Source organism: Anomaloglossus baeobatrachus, chromosome 9, assembly GCF_048569485.1.
Source record: "Anomaloglossus baeobatrachus isolate aAnoBae1 chromosome 9, aAnoBae1.hap1, whole genome shotgun sequence".
NCBI classification, from domain to species: domain Eukaryota; kingdom Metazoa; phylum Chordata; class Amphibia; order Anura; family Aromobatidae; genus Anomaloglossus; species Anomaloglossus baeobatrachus.
Window position 1 is genome coordinate 56,662,256 of NC_134361.1, and position 22,679 is coordinate 56,684,934.

Sequence of the window (22,679 nt, forward strand, 5' to 3'; positions counted from 1 at the left end):
AAGGTCCGTGTTGAGGACTTTCCCGTGCTGGAGAAGGATGGAGACTTGGACTCTTTCTTGACTGCTTTTGAACGGACTTGCTTGCAGCACCATCTGGACAAGGACCAGTGGGCCAAATACCTGACCCCCCGTTTAAGGGGTAAGGCCCTGGAAATCCTTGGGGACTTGCCTGCTGAGGCAGATCAGGGCTACGACACCATCAAGCGGGCCCTGATCCAACAGTACAACCTCACTCCAGAGTCCTACCGCAAGAAGTTCCGGAGCCTACAGAAGGGACCAAAGGACTCCTGGGCTGACCACCGGCGGGCACTTGCCCGAGCTGCCGACCACTGGACCCAAGGCCTGCAGCTTTCCACCGGACCGGAGATCCTGGACTTGTTCATCACGGAGCAACTCTTGTGGAACTGCCCTGAGGATCTCCGCCAGTTCATCCGAGACCAGAAGCCAAAGGGGTCCACGGCTACAGCTGCCCTGGCCGATGACTACACCAACAATCGGGCTCCTGAAGCCAGGAGAGCAGCCACCAGCAGCACCTGGAGAGGGGGTAAGATGAATTCTGCGACTGCCCCACCTGCCCCTAGACTGCAGGGGGTGTCCCCCTCAACTCCCCTCTCCAGGCCCGTGGCAGAACCAAGACGGTGCCACCAGTGCAACTTACCTGGACACTTCAAGGCCATGTGCCCTCAGCGTCCCAAGGCCCCGTCCCCGTCCCAAGGGCCGCCCAAGGTGTATTGTGTGGGTGGGGGTGGTGGTAGGTCCCTGGACAGCTTCCAACCTGTCACCGTCGGCCGGTCTGTGACCATAGGACTGCGAGACAGCGCCTCGGAGGTGACTCTGGTGCGGCCTGAGATGGTGTCCCCCCAAGACTTGATCCCTGGAAAAACCCTCGCTGTCTCCGGGATTGGAGGCATTGACCCGGCGCTGCCTGTTGCTGACATTTATGTGGACTGGGGCGCAGGGCGAGGGGTGAGGGAGGTGGGGGTAACTGATCGGATCCCCGCAAACGTGCTACTTGGGACAGATTTGGGGCAGATAACCTCCCAGTTTGGGCCCCAACCAAGGGCTGAACCTTCAGCCAGTACTGACATGCCTCCGGACAATGTTAATGTGTTATCTATGAATGATGTAAGGGAGGAGGGAGTGAACTCTGATATTTCTGCTTGCACAGACACCATAGACACACACACAGCTGCAGCTGTGACAGGGGAGGGGGTCAGAGAAAGGTGTGACAATGCCTCTACAAGTAACCAGCCTGTGAGCTGGGATCTGTTGCCCTCTGCAGGGATAAGCAGAGAGCAGGGTGCTGCAGGGGGAGGACCAGTGTGTGGGGTGGGGGCTACCACAGCAAATGTGGGGTCCCCAGAGATTTCACAGCGGGGTTCTGTTGCTGCAGGAGGGGAACAGGCAGGTGAGATTGGGGCCGGTCCAGGAGCGGAAGTGCTCCCAGGTAAGATCTCGGTGCATGGTTCCCCCACAACCGGGGTGTCAGGAAGCCAGGTAGGTCTGCCTGAACCGGCGACTTGGTCAGGAACGGAGGAGGAGCAGGCACGACCCACGGTCGCAGCGGCTGTGGCCGCTGTCACCCGCAGTGGGAGTGCTGGAAGCCAAGGGGCCTCCCGGAGGTCCGATAGCTCTTCCCCTTCTGACCAAGTGGCAGCCGAGTCAGGTGGAGGCCAGGACACAGGTCCCGGGGTACTGACCGAAGATGTGACAGTCTCGTCGATTCTGGCCACATCTAGTCAGGGGTTTCAGGCAGCGTTAGAAGCTGACGACAGCCTGAAAGCTCTTAAGGAGCAGGCGGCACAGCCTCCCTCGGACTCGGACCCGGAGCGAGTGGTCTGGGACCAAGGACGGCTGTACCGGGCCACGGTCCAGCAGGGTTCACCGGAGGCGTGGCCCAGGGACCGACAGTTGGTGGTACCCTATCCGTTCCGGACGGAGTTGTTGCGGATCGCACATGAGATTCCGATGGCCGGACACCTAGGGATCGCTAAGACCAAGGCCAGGTTAAACCAGCATTTCTACTGGCCAAAAATGGGGGCCGATGTGGCTGCCTACTGCCGTTCGTGTGAAACCTGTCAGAGAGTGGGGAAGGCGGGGCCACGCCCCAAAGCCCCACTAGTATCTCTGCCAATCATCGATGAGCCTTTCAGGAGGGTGGCTGTGGATCTGGTCGGCCCGCTGGCCATCCCCAGCAGCTCCGGGAAACGCTTCCTACTGACGGTAGTGGACTATGCCACCCGGTACCCAGAAGCAGTGGCCTTGTCGTCCATTCGGGCTGACAAGGTGGCCACCGCATTGCTGGAGATTTTCTCCCGAGTGGGTTTTCCCCAGGAAATGCTCACTGACCGGGGGACCCAATTCATGTCCCAGCTGATGGAGGCCCTCTGTAAGCAAGTCCAGGTGCGACATCTGGTGGCCAGCCCGTACCATCCACAGACTAATGGCCTGTGCGAGCGGTTCAATGGCACCTTAAAGCAGATGCTTAAGATGTTGGTCGACTCCCATGGGCGTGACTGGGAGCGGTATCTCCCACACCTGTTATTTGCTTACCGGGAGGTTCCACAGGCCTCAACAGGATTCTCACCGTTTGAGCTCCTGTACGGGCGACGTGTGCGGGGCCCCCTGGCTCTGGTGAAAGAGGCTTGGGAAGGGGATTTGGCCACCCCTGGAGTGTCGGTTATCGAGTATGTCATGCGCTTCCGGGACAAAATGCAGGCCTTGACGCAACTGGTACACGACAATATGGCTCAAGCCCAGGCCGATCAGAAGCGTTGGTACGACCAGAACGCTTGTGAGAGGACCTACCAAGTGGGTCAAAAGGTGTGGGTACTGGTCCCCGTACCACAGGACAAGCTTCAGGCAGCCTGGGAAGGCCCATACCTCGTGTACCAGCAGCTCAACCCTGTGACGTACCTGGTCACCCTGGACCCTGCCCGTGGAAGGCGGAAGCCCTTCCATGTGAACATGATGAAGGCACATCATGAGCGGGAGGCATGTGCGCTCCCCGTGTGCAACCTGCCCGAGGAGGGAGAAGCGGAAACCCTCTTGGATATGCTAGCCCAGGTTAGGGCAGGCGGATCCATTGAGGATGTGGAGGTTGGCCACCAGCTCTTGGAGGACCAACGGTCCCAGCTGTGGGCCACCCTACACCCCTTCCGGGGGTTGTTTACCAACCAGCCCGGAAGGACTGACTTGGCTGTCCATCACGTGGACACTGGGGATCATCCCCCGATCCGGCGTTCAGCATATCGGGTCTCCCTGGAGGTGCAGCAACACATGCGCCAGGAGATTGACGAGATGCTGAAGCTGGGGGTGATCCAGGCATCCAACAGCGCTTGGGCCTCGCCTGTAGTCCTCGTCCCTAAGAAGGACCGAACCACTCGGTTCTGCGTGGACTACAGGGGGCTCAATGTGGTCACGGTCGCCGATGCGTACCCAATGCCACGCATCGATGACCTGCTCGATCAGTTGGCCGGGGCTCAGTACCTGACCATCATGGATCTGAGCCGGGGATATTGGCAGATCCCCCTGACTCGCAAGGCCAGGGAACGCTCTGCCTTTATTACCCCATTTGGACTGTACGAGTCCACGGTGATGCCATTCGGGATGAGGAATGCCCCTGCCACTTTCCAGCGGATGGTCAACACCCTGCTCAAGGGACTTGAAGGGTACGCGGCCGCGTACCTGGATGACATTGCCGTCTTCAGTCCCACCTGGGAGGACCACCTAGAGCATCTAGCACAGGTGCTCAGGCGGATCCACCGGGCAGGTTTGACCATCAAGCCGGGAAAGTGTCAGCTGGCCATGAGCGAGGTCCAGTACCTCGGTCACCGGGTAGGTGGGAGAACACTGAAGCCCGAGCCTGAGAAAGTGGAAGCCATCGCATCCTGGCCCACCCCCAGGACCAAGAAGCAGGTGATGTCCTTCTTGGGGACCGCTGGGTACTATAGGAGGTTTGTTCCATGCTATAGTAGCCTGGCAAAGCCCTTGACGGACCTCACCAAGAAGAAGCTGCCCTCTGCAGTCGATTGGACAATGGACTGCGAGACAGCCTTCCGGGCCCTAAAGGACGCCCTGTCCAGCCCGCCCGTGCTACAGGCAGCCGACTTCACGCGGCCGTTTGTAGTACAGACCGACGCCAGTGACTTCGGCCTCGGTGCGGTGCTCAGCCAGGTGGACTCTGCGAGCCAAGAGCACCCAGTCTTGTACCTGAGCCGGAAGCTGTTACCGAGGGAAGTGGCCTATTCCACAATGGAGAAGGAGTGCCTGGCCATAGTGTGGGCCCTGCAGCGTCTGCAACCCTATCTATACGGGCGCCACTTCATCGTGGAGACGGACCACAATCCCCTCAGCTGGTTGCACACCGTCTCTGGGACGAATGGGCGATTGTTGTGATGGAGCCTTGCGCTCCAGCAATACAACTTCACCATTCGCCACAAAAGGGGCCGTGACCACGGTAACGCAGACGGGCTGTCCCGACAAGGAGAGGTCGCGGACGGGCGCACGGGGGAACACCGGAGTGTGCTGCCCCCTAGCGCCCTCAAAAGGGGGGAGGTGTGAGGCAAATCCCGGGATATGAAGATGAATTATGACTCCAGTCATAATCCCTCATCACTCCCTGGCAGTGCCCCCTCCCTTCTTGTTCTCAGTGTTCCACTTACACCTCCATGGCCATGTCCTGTGATATGGAGATGAGGTGGTGTGGGAACAATGGACACAGGATGACTCCCTGCCGTCACCCTGTAGTAGGAGCTGCTAGCTAGTTAGCAAGGCTATGGAAATAGCCAGACAGAACGACTCCAGTAAAAAATGGTTCATATCTCGCAAGCCATATTTCCGATAAATATGGCAACCATAAAAATGGTGTCTCCGCATGCGGACGATGCCGGCACACCCTTTTTATGGGAGCAGGACATTGGGAAATGCCCCAGGCGTGATATCAGCCAATGGGGAACTGGCAGACAGGTCATGAGTCCCCTCGTTCTGTAGCTAAATTCATAACTGTCACAATGAGAGCATTGGCGTCCACCTACGACGCTCCCAGGCAAAGTTATGGCCATATTCCATGTTGTGGATTTTGTCCATAACTCCAGCCAGGGGTGGAGCAGTGCTCCCTCTGAGGTCACGAAGGTAGGAGGGGACCTGGATTTGCCCAGGTTGATAACCCTACTTCGGCCATTTTCCAGTGTTCTTTCGCTGGGGGTCACGTGCAGGAAACATCTGTGGGAGTTCCTAGAAACCTGGTCTACAGCGCCCCCCTGTGGCCAGACGCACAAGGTAACTGATTGAATTGCATACCTGTTTGTAAACCATGCTTTATCTGTAACTGTACTCTGACATATGTATATTCTGTAGATTCCCTATTGTATATATTGTAGTTTCTAGTGTGCTTTAGGCTGATTAAATTATATAATTAATCTTGGGCTGTTCTGTTATCTCGATCTTGAATCCCACGTCTGTGTGTTCGGCTAATAGTTACCGTGAAGCGGTTGGTGGCAGCGAGTTGTGCCAAGGATTATTGTGGGGAGGCCAGTGAGATCCGGGGAGGTTTTATATATTCCGCCCGCGGAGGTCGGGGGAATATATACCCTACTCTCACCGGGGACCCTTCAATAATCGGCATAAGTAGTATAGCGGCCTCCTTGCTTATCGTCGGGCAATTCCATAATTGGCCTGACTATAAGAGGGGCGCTAGAGAGCGCGTCACGTGCTCTGTCTGTCGGTCGGGAGGTATAAAGGAGGGGTGACCCCCACTTGTTACCCCCCGATTGTGACGTACTGGTAGCCAGCGCGGGGGATTTCTGAGTGACCCCCCCGGTGGTTTGTGACACCCCCCCCCCCGACCCAGGAGATGTGGTGCGATCAGACCATGTCCCTGTATGGTCAGGCACGACTATTACACAGTACACAGCAGGGACACATATATAGGATTATCTCAGCCCATGTCTTTCTGTAAGGTAAAACATGTTTCTGCCTGCTTTTAAAAATGTTTTACCTCAAAGATAGAATTATTTGTGAGCCTGTACTGTAATGTCTGTATACTCAATTGCGTTCCTCCCGGCCCAGGAGATGTGGTATGATCAGACCATGTACCTGTACGGTCAGACACAGCCATTATACAGTACAAAGCAGGAACACATATATAAGATTATCTCAGCACAGGAACATTTTTTTTAAACACATCCAATTGTGGAAATTATTATTATCCCAAGATCTATTGATTAGAATGAACTTTTAAAATTAACTTTGTTCGTGGGAAATACCCTTTAAGTAGCAAGAAAGCCACCACTTAAAGGAGCATATGGGATTATATATCTAACTGCACTCAGTGTGACTGGGTAGCTCTTCCTTCAAGTAGCTCCCCCTATGGACAGCGCCTAACTACAGCCATTTTAGTAGTCAAGTGTCCTGTTTCTGTCAGACACACGGAATGGGTGACAAGTCGTAGCTTCTAAATTGACAGGTGCATTTAACATTCATATTTGGATATGCTATAGAAAGAAAAAGTATTTTACTTACCCTGAAGCACATATGAAGTCATTAAGGCACCGCTGTTATCATTACAAGGTAATTTCCCAGATGCCAAATCCTTTTTTATTTGCAGAGCGAACAGATACCTGGAAATATTACACTATTACTACACATATGATTTCAGTATTTTATGTGTGTATATATATATATATATATATATATATATAGATAGACATATATTATATATATATATATATATATATATAGATATATATATATATATATATATCTATATATATATATATATATATAGATAGATATATATGTATATATATTTTATATATATATATATATATATATATATATATATATATATATATATCTATATATATATATATGTGTTACAGGCAATGTATGAAAATCCGGCATTCTATAGAATACTTAGGCAACGTATACAATCCCTGTCGTTTTCAGGCAAGGTATGAAGTATGAAATATCTGCATTGTTCTATACTTTTCCTAGGCATTACATAAAATGTCTAGGTATTATAAAGAATGATTAAAAACTGCTCAGGAAAAGTCTGCTATAATGCCCAGATTGGAAAAGTTAGCCATTACATAAAATGTCTGGGTATTAAAAAGAATGACAAGAACTGCTCAGGCAAGGTCTGATATAATGCCCGAAATGGAAAAGTCTTTAGTAACAAACAGTCAAAAAACTAATGAAAGAAGTAACAAACAGTAAAAAAAAAACAAAAAAAAACGAATGAAAGAAGAAATCCTAAATGAACAACAGGATATCTTTACTGGGAAAAACACCAAGAAACAGACGTGTCATTTTTGACTATTAGTCTTTAGTAACAAACAGTCAAAAACATGAAAGAAGAAATGCAAAATGAACAACAGGATATCTTTGCTGAGAAAAAAAAAGGAATCAGAAGTGTCATTCCTGACTATTTGTTGCAGCACGGGAGGCTACAATGGCATTTTTTTTTTACGCAAAGGCATTTGTTAGTTTGGCACTTAGTCTTGCACATACACCTCAAAAATCCTTGGACACTTCCTGTGGACTGAGCAGCAGCAGCAGATCGAAGACGTATATTGTGGTCAGGAACATCTTGAACCTTAAGCAAGCCCTCTTGACAAACAAGATCTGCTGCTGCCTGCCTGTCTACCTACCTTTGGACGGAGCACCCCTGTAGTATTCTACGATCCGCCTGTTTGTCATTTAGGTATTCTATAGAATGACTAGGAAATGTATGAACATCTGATGTATTTCATACTTTGACGACCCATTTCCGGCATTGTATACATTGCCTAGGTATTCTGTAGAATGCCTGTTTTTACACATTGCCGGTAACATATATAATAAAACACTGCCCTCACTAGCACAAACCGTCACCATAGCTGAGACTATACATATTATATATTAAAAATTCTGAATCAATATAGCTAATCTATATTTTATTGGGCATTTTACAAATAAAAAAACTAAACAAATTTTTTTGAGCTGCTCTCTCTCTGCTGATTTATCATGACCATGTTCAGCTTTCCCATCAGATAGAGATCACAGACGTTATAAAAGGCAAATAGTGCAAAAATTTTAACTAAGCCCAATAGTAAAAATAATTTTTATTTAAAAAAATATATACATTTCTGTAAAAAAAATAAAATGCCTTTAAGGTATCTCTATCCTTTAAGGGGATAACATGAGCAGAACTTTTCATCATATAGGAAACCGTTCTAGATATACTGTAAGTAACAGATATAACAAAGGAGTGATAACCTTGTGAGCTCTCCTCGCAGCTGTCCGGGGTCCACTGGGAAGAACTTCACCATGAATTTGAAAATAGTTTCTTTAGGGTCTCAAAAAGGAAAAGCATGATATATTATTTGTAAATAAATCCACATAAAAAAATCTGCTTATAATATAAAGTAAAAAAAATAAATAATTTTTTAATTTATTTTAATTGCAACATATTTATAGCCCAATAATGGCTATTTCTGTTAGAAAGAATACAAATATATGTCGGTCTCAGTTAAGAAGCAGGTCTTAACATTATTTGTCTCTATTGCGGATAAAGAAGAGGGAGAGGCTCCTGCTGCAGTCAATCGTCTCACAAGCTAATCCAGGATAATAATCATCAACAATAAAATAAATAAACACTGGAAATAGATCCCTCTGTGTGTAATGACTCTATATAATATAATATATAGGAATAGATCACTCTGTGTGTAATGACTCTATATAATGTATAGGAATAGATCCCTCTGTGTGCAATGACTATATAATATATAGAAATAGATCCCTCTGTGTGTAATGACTCTATATAATATATAGCAATAGATCCGTCTGTGTGTAATGACTCTCTAATATATAGGAATAGATCCCTCTGTGTGTAATGACTCTATATAATATATAGGAATAGATCACTCTGTGTGTAATGACTATATAATATATAGGAATAGATCCGTCTGTGTGTAATGACTCTATATAAATATATAGGAATAGATCCCTCTGTGTGTAATGACGCTATATAATATACAGGAATAGATCCCTCTGTGTGTAATGACTCTATATAATATATAGCAATAGATCACTCTGTGTAATGACTCTCTCTAATATATAGGAATAGATCCCTCTGTGTGTAATGACTCTGTATAATATAATATATAGGAATAGATCACTCTGTGTGTAAGGACTCTGTATAATATATAGGAATAGATCCCTCTGTGTGTAATGACTTTATATAATATATAGGAATAGATCCCTCTGTGTGTAATGACTCTGTATAATATAATATATAGGAATAGATCACTCTGTGTGTAAGGACTCTGTATAATATATAGGAATAGATCCCTCTGTGTGTAATGACTTTATATAATATATAGGAAAAGATCCCTCTGTGTGTAATGACTCTGTATAATATAATATATAGGAAAAGATCCCTCTGTGTGTAATGAATGGCTCTGTATAATATATAGGAATAGATCCCTCTGTGTGTAATGACTCTGTATAATATATAGGAATAGATCCCTCTGTGTGTAATGACTCTATATAATATATAGGAATAGATCCCTCTGTGTGTAATGACTCTATATAATATATAGGAATAGATTAAGATTCCTCTGTGTGTAATGTCTCTATATAATATATAAGAATATATCCCTCTGTGTGTAATGACTCTATATAATATATAGCAATAGATCCCTTTGTGTGTAATGACTCTATATAATATATAGGAATAGATCCCTCTGTGTGTAATGACTCTATATAATATATAGGAATAGATTAAGATTCCTCTGTGTGTAATGACTCTATATAATATATAGGAATAGATTAAGATTCCTCTGTGTGTAATGTCTCTATATAATATATAAGAATATATCCCTCTGTGTGTAATGACTCTATATAATATATAGCAATAGATCCCTTTGTGTGTAATGACTCTATATAATATATAGGAATAGATCCCTCTGTGTGTAATGACTCTATATAATATATAGGAATAGATCCCTCTGTGTGTAATGACGCTATATAATATACAGGAATAGATCACTCTGTGTGTAATGACTCTATATAATATATAGGAATAGATCCCTCTGTGTGTAATGACTCTATATAATATATAGCAATAGATCCGTCTGTGTGTAATGACTCTCTCTAATATACAGGAATAGATCCCTCTGTGTCTAATGACTCTGTATAATATAATATATAGGAAAAGATCCCTCTGTGTGTAATGACTCTGTATAATATATAAGAATAGATCCCTCTGTGTGTAATGACTCTATATAATATATAGGAATAGATTAAGATTCCTCTGTGTGTAATGACTCTATATAATATATTGGAACAGATCACTCTGTGTGAAATGACTCTATATAATATATAGGAATAGATCCCTCTGTGTGTAATGACTCTATATAATATATAGGAATAGATCCCTATGTGTGTAATGACTCTATATAATATATAGCAATAGATCCCTCTGTGTGTAATGACTCTATATAATATATAGGAATAGATCCCTCTGTGTGTAATGACTCTATATAATATATGTTTCCCTTTTTGTATTGAATTACTGAAATAAATTACCTTTTTGATATTCTAATTTATTGAGATGCATTTGTATGTGATAGAATCACAGCCCTACGTTATATAGGCAATCATGTTACACACTTTCCACATTTACCGTATATACTACAATATTAGGACTTACTTTTTACTTGCTTGGTTATTGGTTTAAGAAGTCCCAGCCACACCTACAATGTCAAAAGCCAAAGTTGAATTTATACATGTATTTTACGTACATAACATTTAATAACTAGCAACAAAAGTGTCAAGGATGTTCCATATGTGTCCAATAAACAGTCCGACTTTCATCAGGTTTTTCTTGTATAAAAAGGTTTCTCCAGCTTGTCCTAGCAAACAGTCAGTAAAAAAATGACCAGGGCATGGATGGCATCTGAGTGCTGTCTGTTTTGTTTTTTCATGGATCAATAGACTTGTGTTGGGGAACTTAATCTGTGTCTCAAATCAAAATTGTACATCTCCATAATTTGGTGCAGAAAAATCCATCCACAAAAATCCATGTGCATGTGAACAGCGTTGTAGCATAATAGGTACAAATATCATGGATAGAACTTGTATGTAAGGATGAGTGAACCCCAACTGTAACATTCGAGGTCCGTACCGGACATCTAGTGGCCGTGCGCGGACCCCGGACACTGACTTCTCAGTGTAAAAATAAATAAATAATAAAATTGCCATAGGGTCCCCCATATTGTGATATCCAGTGCAAATAAAGCCCACGGCTACAGGCTGCAGTCCCAAGCCATATGCGTTACCTTGGCTGTGTATCAAAATACGAGGGACTCCATGTGGCATTTACTTTTTTAATTATTTAAATTATTTTTACAAATACGCCACCCCTCAATTTTGATACCCAGCCAAGATAAAGCCAAAAACTGGGGACTGGTATTCTCAGCGTGGGGAGGCCGATGGTTATTAGCCCTACAGGATAAAAAAAAAATAGCAGCCTGCAGTCACCCCAGAAATGCGGCAAATTTGGTCTAGAAATCTAGTTCTGACATTTCAGCACCAAATTTGCATCTTCTGGTAGAAAACTGCACCGAAACAGTCTAAAAATTGTGTTTTTTGTGCGGTTTTCAGCCAGGAAATGGAAATTTTGGTGCTGGAATTTATAGCCCAAATTCCTGCACCAAATCTGCATCTCTTGGCAAAAAAAAAGGCTCACAAACCGCATCACGTTTTGATGGGGGGGGGGTGGGGGTTGCAAGTAGTAGTATTGGTACAGGAATTTGGTATATAAATTTCAGCACCAAATATGCACCTCTTGACAAAGAACACAAAAAACTGTTTTGATGCCATTTCAGTGCAGTTTTCTGCCAGGAAATGCAAATTTGGTGCTGAAATGACCGCATATATTTCAGTATTGGGGCAGGAATGTGGTGTAGAAATTTCAGCACCATAACTGCATCTCTTGCCAAAAAATGTGTGCTTTCTACCATGGGGTGCAGGTCTCATTGAAATGGATGAATTCACCTGAGTTGAGGTCACTGAGTTCAATGAGGTCACCTGAGGTCAGTTTACCTGCGGTCACAGGTGGGATGCTGTGGGTGTTTTTTTGTATTTTATTTCAAATAAAGGATTTTATGTGTTTGGGTTTTATTTCTTTTCACTTAGAGTATTAGTAACGGGGGGGTTTCTTAGATGCCTCCCATTACTAATTCAGGGCTTAGTGGCAGCTGTGAGCCGTCGTTAAACCCTTAAATTACTCTGATTGTCACCGCACCGGGGCAATCGAGATGAGCTGGGTAAAGTGCTGGGATTGTCACATCTAATGGATGTGACAATTCTGGGCAGCTGCAGGCTACTATTTTTAGGCTGGGGGAGCCAATAACCATGGGCTTCCCCAGCCTGAGCATACCAGCCCCCAGCTGGCGGCTTTATCATGACTGGGTATCAAAATTGGGGGGACCGCACGCTGTTTTTTTTTTTTTTTAAATGATTTAGATAATTAAAAAAAGCTGCATGCGGTTCCTCTTATTTTGATACACAGCCAAAATAAGCACATGGTTGGGGGCAACAGCCTGTAGCCATATGCTTTATCTGTGGTGGGTGTCATAGTATGGGGGGACCCTACAACAATTTACTTATTCATTTATTTTTACACCACTATAGGGACGCAGACAGCATGTGTGATTCCAACCAATCACAGACGCTGTCACACATGGTGGGGGCAATGTCTGACTGCAACCAATCACAGATGCTGGGACTGACTGTGGGCGGGGAAGCAGTGAATATGTATGAGGGTTAATAAGCGGACCCAGAGGTAGTGTTACAGCAGCGCAGGAGACTCGGTAAGTATAACTGTTCTGCTCTAATCCCCATAGCCCTTTCTACCACCATTTTACAGCACAATTTTCGGGTTCTCTTAGACTTATATGGGGTTCATTGTCCAGGCAAATGTTCGATTTTTTTTTTTTTTTTTTTTGTTCAAAGTCCAGCTGGACTCGCGGAATCCAAATATCTGCGGGTTTCCCCATATCTATTCTTTACATCAATTTCAGTCCCAATATACGATTCTGTCTAAGGCATTTTCACCTGACCGATCTCTAGGAGATGTATACGTGAAAATATTTTTTGTCCACAATTTGACAATTTTTTTTAAATGCAACTTATCATGGCATTTGGAAGGGTTTCATTTTTCTTTCATACCTATAGTGGGTACATCCACAACACATCCATATGCGCATACAGGTTGCACATTTTGCCTGAGTGCTATACATTTTTATTATATGCACCTGAAGAAGGTCTTATGGCCGAAACGCATTGTATTTTAAATTATTTTATGTAAATAAATTACCTACTGTTACTTCTGGGAGTATATACAATATACAACTCCTCACCACCCAAGACTGAGTAGCACCATCAGTTTTCATACCTCCTCCATACTTACAGTATGTACCATACATATGTATCTATGACTGTATTAAGCCACCTAATATTCATTGCCTAGATTATTGCTATTCTGACAATACTCTATGTGTGCATTAAGTTTCTTGGAAGCAATATAAACTAAAATAAAGAGGGAAACATCAAAGATCTGCAACTTACTTGATAGCCTGTGTGATTCTTGAACTCCAAACCAAAGTATTCTTTCTCGGTGAGGTTCAAATGGCTACAACTCATATTGAACAATTCTTTTCCAGGAGCTTTTTGCTGCAGAATAATAAAGCGATATATAGATCAACTGTAAACCTGTAGATAAGTCAAACTGGGCTACATTTTACTTTTCCTTGTAACTGTTCCATAAAAGTACTTCTCGTAAAACCCATGTAAAACAATTGTCAGTGTCATGCTTGCCTGGCTTCCATGGACTTTCTAGATGAATCTCATGCTTGCCTAGCTTCCATAGACTTATGAGACTAATGTCATGTTTGCCTTGCCTCCATAGACGTACAAGACTAATCTCATGCTTGCCTGGCCTCCATAGACGTACCAGATGAATATCATGTTTGCCTGGCCTCCATAGACTTATGAGACTTATCTCATTCCTGTTTGGCTTACATAGACTTACCAGATGAATCTCATGCTTGCCTAGCCTCTATAGACTTACGGGACTTATCTCATTCTTGCTTGGCTTCCATAGACTTACCAGATGATTCTCATGCTTGCCTGGCCTCCATAGACGTACAAGACTAATCTCATGCTTGCCTAGCCTCCATAGACGTACAAGACTAATCTCATACTTGCCTAGACTCCATAGACTTGTGAGACTAATCTCATGCTTGCCTGGCCTCCATAGACTTACCAGATTAATCCATGCTTCCCTTGCCTCCATAGACTTACAAGATGATTCTCATGCTTGCCTGTCCTCCTTGTTGTGTCCATTTTTGTGGAGTAATTTGCTCCTTTTTAGTGGCTTTAGTATTAGTGCCTTACACTATATACATTTTGTGCCACTTTTCATCTTTTCTTCCCTTTTAAGTCTTTTTTTTTATTGTTCCTCCAAATCTTTTGCTTATGCAGGTGATTTATACAGATTTATGAAATGTGACTTTTACAAAATGTCAGGTTTTTTGTTTTGCACTAAATTCATGAACCACGTACACAGTTTTTAAGAATTTGGTGCAAAAAAACATTAGCGAATATCACAAAACAAAAAAAGAAAATGGTGTTCAATAAACTGCAACTGATGAATCGGCGCTGAAAGTGTGAAACAAAAAATAACAAAAATAGAAATAAACCATGGAGCTGCTGTAAAATTTGGAGAGATGGGGGGGTGCAATGCCGTCCTCGCTGGTTTCATCATACTTGTTATTTGGTGGAGAGAACCTTGGCCGGACTCCCATTTGCATTGTTAGCAAAGAGGTAGTAGTCATAAATAGAGATAACACCAGATCCTTCTGTCCACAGATCAAAAGTAATCTCTGTTTTGGAGTGCCCTATACTCTGTTTAATAGGAAACCAGTGCCCCATGATGTAAATATACTATGTCTTGTGTATACTGTTAAACAATATAATGCATGTGTTAGTATTTAAGTGTTTTTTTTAGAGAACAGGTTGCCAAATTCTGCTACCTAACGTCAGGTTAGGTTAGCAGTAAAGCGAGTTTTAGAAGAGATATTAGATATAGGGTTAAGGTAATGACAGTGCAGGACGGATGGCTAGACAAGGTGGCTACAGATGAAGGCAGTTGAAAAGTGGGTTCAAAGTGAGAGGTAGTAGCCTTGGTGCGAGGGCCAGTCAGGAAACCCCGAGATAACCTCTGGAGGTCCGGAACCTATGGCTCACCCAGCAGTAGGCAAAGGTGTGCAGTATCATAAGGAAGGAGGCTCATACCCTGGACTATTGAGGACAAGGTCCAAGATAGCGAGACTCAGAATGAGGCCTAAGCCACACGGCATGAAAATCGGAGCGAGTGGTATGCTATGTTTTATCGCATTCCACTTAGACCAATATTAGCCTGTGTGCCAGCACCCATGGGCAATTATTTTCTCAGCCCTAATTGGACCGAGAAAACAATCGCAGCATGCTGCGGGTGCAATGTGATCCTTGTTTCTCTCGCACCCATTCAAGTCTATGGTGTGAGCGAACAATCGCACTGCACTCGTAGTACACTGGTGTACCGCGATTGCAGGGCAAGAATGGCAATAGCCGGCTAATGAGGAGAGAAATCTCTCCCTCCCATCCGCAGCGCCGACCCTCTCCTCAGCAGTCGGCCCTTCCCCCGCAGTTGAAGTCCGATAAGATGATCGGACCTCAGTCGCAGTGACACTCGCATGACGCTCGGCTCCTGCTGTGCTGAAAGCGTGAGCAGAGTGTCATGCGAGGATCGCAGTAGATCCCCGTGTGGCCCTGGCCTGAGGAGTATTATCCCACATAGAGTGAAAGGAAGGCCATATCTGTACTAACAGTGTGAAGAATAAAAGTAAGCAAGAATGGTTGGCCAAGTAAATTCTGGCATTGCGTGTCTTACTGTCTGACAATGACTGGCAGCTGAGGTGATGGACAGCGGCCCCAAGAAGCAAGTAAGTGCAATGCACCCCACCTCAAGTCACGTCCAGAGACGGAGTCTCGTTGGCGAAGGAGAGTGGCACCCGCATGGCCGGGGGTGGCTCATTTCTTCATATGTATGCCACCTTGTTGGTAAATTGCTTAAATAGCTGAGCTAAGCTTATTTTAAAGGAGTAATCAGATTTTATAAAAATAGAAATTTTTATTTGCAAATTGCTGCACCAGTACCACTATCCGCTCTTCTCCACTGAGCACATTACATTTGTGAGGTTGGATGAAGTCATTCATTGGTGTGCAATAGCTCTAACCAAAGTCAGTGAGGGAACTGTGGACTGGGAGTTTTGGAACAGCAGGGGATTAGGAGGTTTTTTTCACCATTTTTCAACCCGTTTTCAGATAGTATTACAATTTTATAAAGATTGGAACAACCCTTTAAAATAATAATATGTATGGCAGACTGTAATACCCATACCGGCGTCTCCGCACTGTCCTGCCCCTCTCCCCAGGCGGGAACGTCTGTTTCCTCACCTGTCCGGGCATCCTGCAGAGGCTGTTCCATCCCCATCCCATGCTGCTGTCACCCAGAGCTTTTGTGCACCTTGCAGGCTTCCGGCCTCTGCCCAAAGGATATTTCCGGGTCCCTTTTCTTAAAGGGCCAACGTTCCTTCATCCGGAAATGCCTCTCAGTTCATCTGAGAGGCTGCAGGTATTTAAGGCACTTCCTCCCTTTAGAAGGTGCCTGGGCAATGTGTTAGTTTAGTTGCTAGTTCTCAGTGCTGCTGCTCTTACTGATATTGTATTGTTGCCGACCTGTACCTCTATTACAGCATGCTCCTATCTGCTGCTGCGACCATCCACATCGGCTGTCTACTACAGTACAAGCTCCCGCAAGTATCCACGACAGTCGCTGCTGCTACAACCATCCATCCATCCTGGCCGAAGCCTCAACAACTGCTGCCATTGTTATCCGCCATCAGAGACTTTCTCTCCCGCACCCCTGAGGCCAGCCGTCACAACATCAGTCCTCCCGAGTGGCACCTGGACTCACACCTGCAGCGTAACACCCTCACTATTAGAGGCTCTGGTTAAAACCAGGTGTGGGTTCGTAGTCAAGCCCCTCTGGGTTTTCTGTGTGTGTCGGGCCAGTGGGTCTGCTATATCCCCTGCCGGCTCAGCGAACATAACACAGACAGTACTTGCTTGATAAGTAAAGATCTCTGGTGGGCCCCAGCATTTCCCCAGGTTTGTCTGGAAGTAATGCCAGCCCCAGACCACTTTGTAAGTGTGGCACCCCAGTGGTTTGTTGTCACAGTAGCGTTGCCCTCCTCAAAGGGGGTGATGCTATGCCTGGAAGCAAGGCAAACACCCAGTTTATGGGGAGCTTCCCTGTGCATTCTGGCCTAGGGGAGGGGTTAGTAACACACACACACACACACACACACACACACGAAAGTGAAACTGAGCAGGACAGAACAAGTCAAGAGCAAGAGAGAGAAGACTGTCTCTGAGAAGGGAGCTGCACCAGAGCTTCCTCAGGGCCGAGCGCAGTGGCCCAGACCCTGGAGTCTGAGGTTGTGTGGGTACTGAAGTCTCCGCAGCTAAATCCGGAGGACAGGAGACTGCAGATTTTCCAGCCCACAGAGTGCCCACACAGCATAGTAGACCCAGGAGCCGTGACCAAAGGAGCAGCACCAGTAAAAGGCTTGCGCTGCCTGCTATATGGGTGAGAACCAGTACCGACACAAGGAAGAAGGCCGCAGCGTAGCTTCAAGCAGGGACCCACACTTTACAGCGCAAGAACGAAGGCCTCTGAACCCACCTGGCTTGGTGGATCCCCTCAATTGCTTCCAGGCTGACTGGAACCACGTTATCAACTGGACCAGTCTCCCGGGCCTGTATCATCTTCCACCGAGTAAAAGGTAAAGGAAACTACGGTCCCTGTGTTCTCCAGTTATTACCGGCGTCCACGGTCCCGCACCCCATCGTTAAGTCCCTCCATCATTTGTAAAGACTACTACTCCCAACAGCCCTGGGGCCCAGCTGTACCTGTGGAGAGCTATACCAACTCAGCTGCATCACCAACGACCCCCAGGGAACTGATAGCAGCAGCGGCACCTATCTTGTCGCATACCACAGGTGGTGTCACGACATATACCCTGTAAATAATCCCCACCATCATCTTAAAACGATACTGTTGGGGTTACAGAGCTGGGTCCTGCTGCCGTAACATCCCAGAGAAGAACCATGGCCTGGTAACGAGTACCCCCAGACCCCGGTGACCGTGTCATATGAGTTGGGTGCGGGCCACCAGTATTGGATCTAAAATGTATAGGATAACATGTGAATACTGGATAAATTCGGACATGTTTGAGGCTCCTACAAATCAGCTCTTCTATGCTTCGATATCTAGTCTATTTCGGAACCCTATTAAATGCTGTAATAGTCAAATAATATAGAGCTAGAAGGAGCGGAGTTGGTGTAATACTAATATGAGGTAATTCTGGAATGAACATGTGATGAATGAACGCTTTAATTCCATTGTCTCCGAAGACGGCTGTTTGTTGGAATAATGAGCAGAGCAAGTATCCAAAAATCAAGAGCTGTTGGATAAAATTGCTATTCTCTGTGCTCAGCCTCCTCTCGGTGACAGTAATGGTGGCTTGCAGCGCGCAGTCCTGCTAGCTCCTGTCTAAGTTAAGAAGGTCTCGTGTAATTAAAGCAATTAAAACGCTTTCTGATTAAACACTTCATGTGCTACGCTCCGTGAATGTCGCAAAAACTAAGACATTGCCAAGAGCTGCAAAAAATAAAAAATGATTCCACCATACAATCATTCCACAAACATTCAACTCTATGGGATCGACAGGAGTCAATAAACCGCGGTCATTTTGGACGTTTTGGAGTGCTGCTTTGTTTTTTGATATTATTTTACCCCTATAGGAAATATTAGTTTGTGTTCTATAGAGCATGATTTTATCTATCTGCTGAAAACAAACCTCATTGGCTTTTCTGAGCTTTGGGAAAAGACTGATATCAACCTAATAAATACCTCAATGGAGATTATTGTTTTGCTCCTCAGTCTTTTTATGATTTTGGTGTTTTTCTTAAAGGGGTTGTCCACTGCTTTGACATCAATAGCCTCTCCTTAGGATAGGTCATCAATGTCTGATTGGCCGGGGTACAACACTCTGCACCCCCGCCGATCAGCTGATTTCAGTCCCGGCGGCAGCAGCAGGCGGCTTGAAATGCTTAAGGCTATATGCGCACGTTGCGTACTAGCCCTGCAGAAATTTCTGCAGCGATCTGAAGAGCACACGTGCGTTTCAAATCGCTGCAGAAAATGTCCGTAGAGAAAAAAAAAAAAAAGCCGATTCCATGCGCTCTGCCTGCAGCTCCTGCCATAGACAGAGCAGGAGCTGCCGGCAAAGCGCACGGAAGAAGTGACATGTCACTTCTTAGAACGCAGCGCTTAGGGCAGCAGCCAAAGCGCTGCGCTCTAAGACGCCACGTGCGCACGGCCCCTGCACAATCTCCATAGACTGTGCAGGGGACGCAGGACGCATGCAGTTACGCTGCGCTACAAAGCGCCGCGTAACTGCATGTAATTACGCAACGTGCGTACATAGCCTAATTCCGGAGCTGCTCTGTCTTCTGATAGCGTCCACGGCCAGGTGCTGCACATTCGCCTCTTATTGATTAGAATGGGAGGCGAATGTGCAGTACCCGGCCGCTGCCACTATCAGAAGGCGGAGCAGCTCCAGAACTGAGGATTTCTGGCCGCCAGCTGCAGGGTCCGTGTGATGGTGGAATATTGTGGATTGTATACCATTTTGTGTGGGTTAATGTTTGGGCGTGGTTCACTGACCATTCTGTATTCCTTATGTGTACATTGTCCCATTTGCAGGTTTAATTTCTCCCCTGCCAGCTTTCTGTTCCTAAGTTGGGGGAGGGGGGCGTGAGATCCACCTACTGTAAACTCTCTGCTTACCTGGGAGATTGGGGCAGTTTGTTGGAGAACTTGAAGAAAGAAGACTGATCCTCTGAGGCTGCAGTCAGCATGCCAGAGAGACTGTTAGAAAACCCCATTTGCCTGGAAAAGGTCTGCTGGAGGATTGTGACTGATCCCTGGGACATTTATGCCATTACTGGACAATTTTACCCTCTGATTTGTCGATTATTGCATGGACCGTTTGATTTTCTTGGAATAAATGCTTATTGGATTGTACAGCCATCTCTCGCTCTGTTGATTATGTGATATGGGAGAAGGACCCCGTGACAACTGGTGGCAGCGGCGGGATCAACAGAGCGCAGCCTAATGGAGATCCACCAACAGAGTGAGTACAGAAACTGGACTGCTTCCAGTCTAAAGGAGAGAGCTAAAGATCTGGGCCTGAGCTACCAGGGACTGAGTAAAGAAGCCTTAATTGACCTACTTGTGGGTGAGAGCCAGTCCACCTCCTCCCAGATGTCTGACTGACAAACACTGGGGACGGGGATCCCTGCCCCAAAAAGCCAGTGGGTGGTGTGGTTCGAAGAAGAGATGGCAGCTCTTGGTCCCGGTGTATCTCAGGAATATAAGGAGCAGGCTGCTCGCCGAGCATAGAGGAGACAAGAAGCAATGGAGTCCGACAGAGGGAGTAATGCGAGTTGGAGTGTAAACCCAGGGATCCAGGAGCCTGTGCGGATCACCCGGGCGGACTTCAAGCCATTTGATGAGGCTTCCGGAGATGTGGATGGGTTCTTCAAGGACTTTGAGCAACAGTGTGTCATGATGGAGGTTCCCCATTCTGGCTGGATGTGTTTGTTAGTGGGTCTCCTGAACGGAAAGCTGGCAGAGGCTTATCGCACCATTGACTCACAGCGGAACCGGGGGATTATAACATTGTAAAGCGGACTATTCTGGATTACCATGCCATCACCCCAGACTCACATAGGGCACAGTTTCGAGACTTCCCATGCACCACGGGGGGGTCGTTTAGGATGTATGCCCATAACATGTCCCAGGCATGTCGGAGATGGCTGGAAGCGGAAGACGCCTTCACTGTGGAAGACGTTATACAGGTATTTCTTATAGAACAATTTCTGTACAAGTGTCCCTCAGAAATACGGGAATGGGTCAGAGAGCGCACGCCATGCACCTTGGATGGAGCTACAGCCCTAGCTGATGAGGCCCTTACTATCCGACCACAATGGAGGGGGCTTCTGGACAATAAGACACAGCCTGCTCCTTCTCCCCTGCCCTCTCCAGTTATATCTGCACCTCCAACCAGCCACAGGCCGATGACGACCACGGATCACAATCCTGGGCCCCAACAGTTCCGACTACGCCCTGGGGGAATCACAGAGAGGAGATGTTATGGGTGCGGGCAAACTGGCCACCTGCAATCCAGCTGTCCCGCAAGGACTCGGAGGGACCGCCACGCACCTCTATCTAGTCCGGTGCATTTTGTGCATTCCATCCCGCCTGAGGAAGAGTTACCATCACCTCCACAGGAGTGTACCACTGACCCCTGCACCATAGATGCCCCTGTGACGCCCTGGGCAAGCCAGGGGTCCCAGGTCACAACATCACATGCACCCCACATTCCCGGCAGGTACACCAAGGCTAACCTAAAATCCTTGTTGCCTTCCTCCAGGGGCTGATGTCCACACCAGGGGGTGGGCCAGGCGGTTGGCTCCGCCCACCGAGGAGTTCACAGCCCTGGAGGCGGGAAGAACCAGGCAGATAGAGTTTGGAGGAGGAAGTGAGAGGAGTTGGAGTCTAGCTGAGGGCTAGAGTGGAGGAGTAAACAGTGGAGTTGTAGTGAGAGAAAAGTGACAGCAAGAAGCCTGAAGTTGGTCCGGGTGTGTGCCCCGGACTGAGACAGCAAGGTCAGCGGACGGCGGTGATAGTCTGCAGAGGGACTGCTTGGAGGTTGCTGGAAGGACCGCGGACGGGTGGTGACCCGGCGGTACCGGAGCAGTATACAAAGAACAGTCAGCACCAGGGCAGGGGCCTTTCGGATCCCGGCAAGGCTAGGAGTCGCCATAATTTGCCAAATCCGTCAGTGAAGGGGACCTCTGTCTCCTAACAACCAAGTCCCGATTGAAGGCAACAGTCCGACCGTTAAGGGGAGACACCGCCATCGCCAAGGCACCAGTTTCCCAGGGCCAGCGCCTGCGGGCAAGAGAGGGGCTCCTCCGGCCCATATCCAAGCCGGGGAGTGGGTAACCGGTGGGAACCCATCGCTACCAAAGAGACTTTTCATAGGTGCAGGGAAGAGACCGTCACCGCTAACTGCAGGGAACATCAGCACCGTAACCGTCCGAGGGACCCGTCCAACCAGCCGTTTGTTTACCGAGAACTGTGTCGTGTTTACTGGCTGAGTGAGTACCTCCGTGCCGTGCGGCACAGCGTTGCCCCTGCACCTCCACAGGCCCCATACCCGCCTGTCCACCATACCAGCCCCCATCACTGGGCCCCGGGAGCACCAAACTCCGCTACCCACGGAGGGGCAAATCAACAACTGGCTGCTCCATACCATCCCTCCCGGGCTCCCCAGACAGAGCAGCGGTGGTGTCCACTTAATCACCACAACCGTGGGTGGCGTCACGGACAATAAACTATCCCAAAACCCAATCCCCTTTCACTCACGGGCGAGGAGCGCCGCTCGAGTCCC

The 22,679-nt window shown here is 46.8% G+C and overlaps 1 protein-coding gene across 1 annotated transcript in view; it reads right to left on the minus strand.

Annotated features, from left to right (window-relative positions):
* The window catches only part of FRMD7 (FERM domain containing 7), a 55,129-nt gene that overhangs the window by 19,407 nt on the left and 13,043 nt on the right, over window positions 1-22,679 (minus strand). Inside the window, exons 2-5 of the mRNA XM_075322658.1 lie at window positions 13,618-13,722; window positions 10,697-10,739; window positions 8,260-8,338; window positions 6,523-6,620 (exon numbers count right to left, since the gene is read on the minus strand). Coding sequence (XP_075178773.1) covers window positions 6,523-6,620; window positions 8,260-8,338; window positions 10,697-10,739; window positions 13,618-13,722 — 325 coding nt within the window. The remainder of the gene's footprint in view (window positions 1-6,522; window positions 6,621-8,259; window positions 8,339-10,696; window positions 10,740-13,617; window positions 13,723-22,679) is intronic.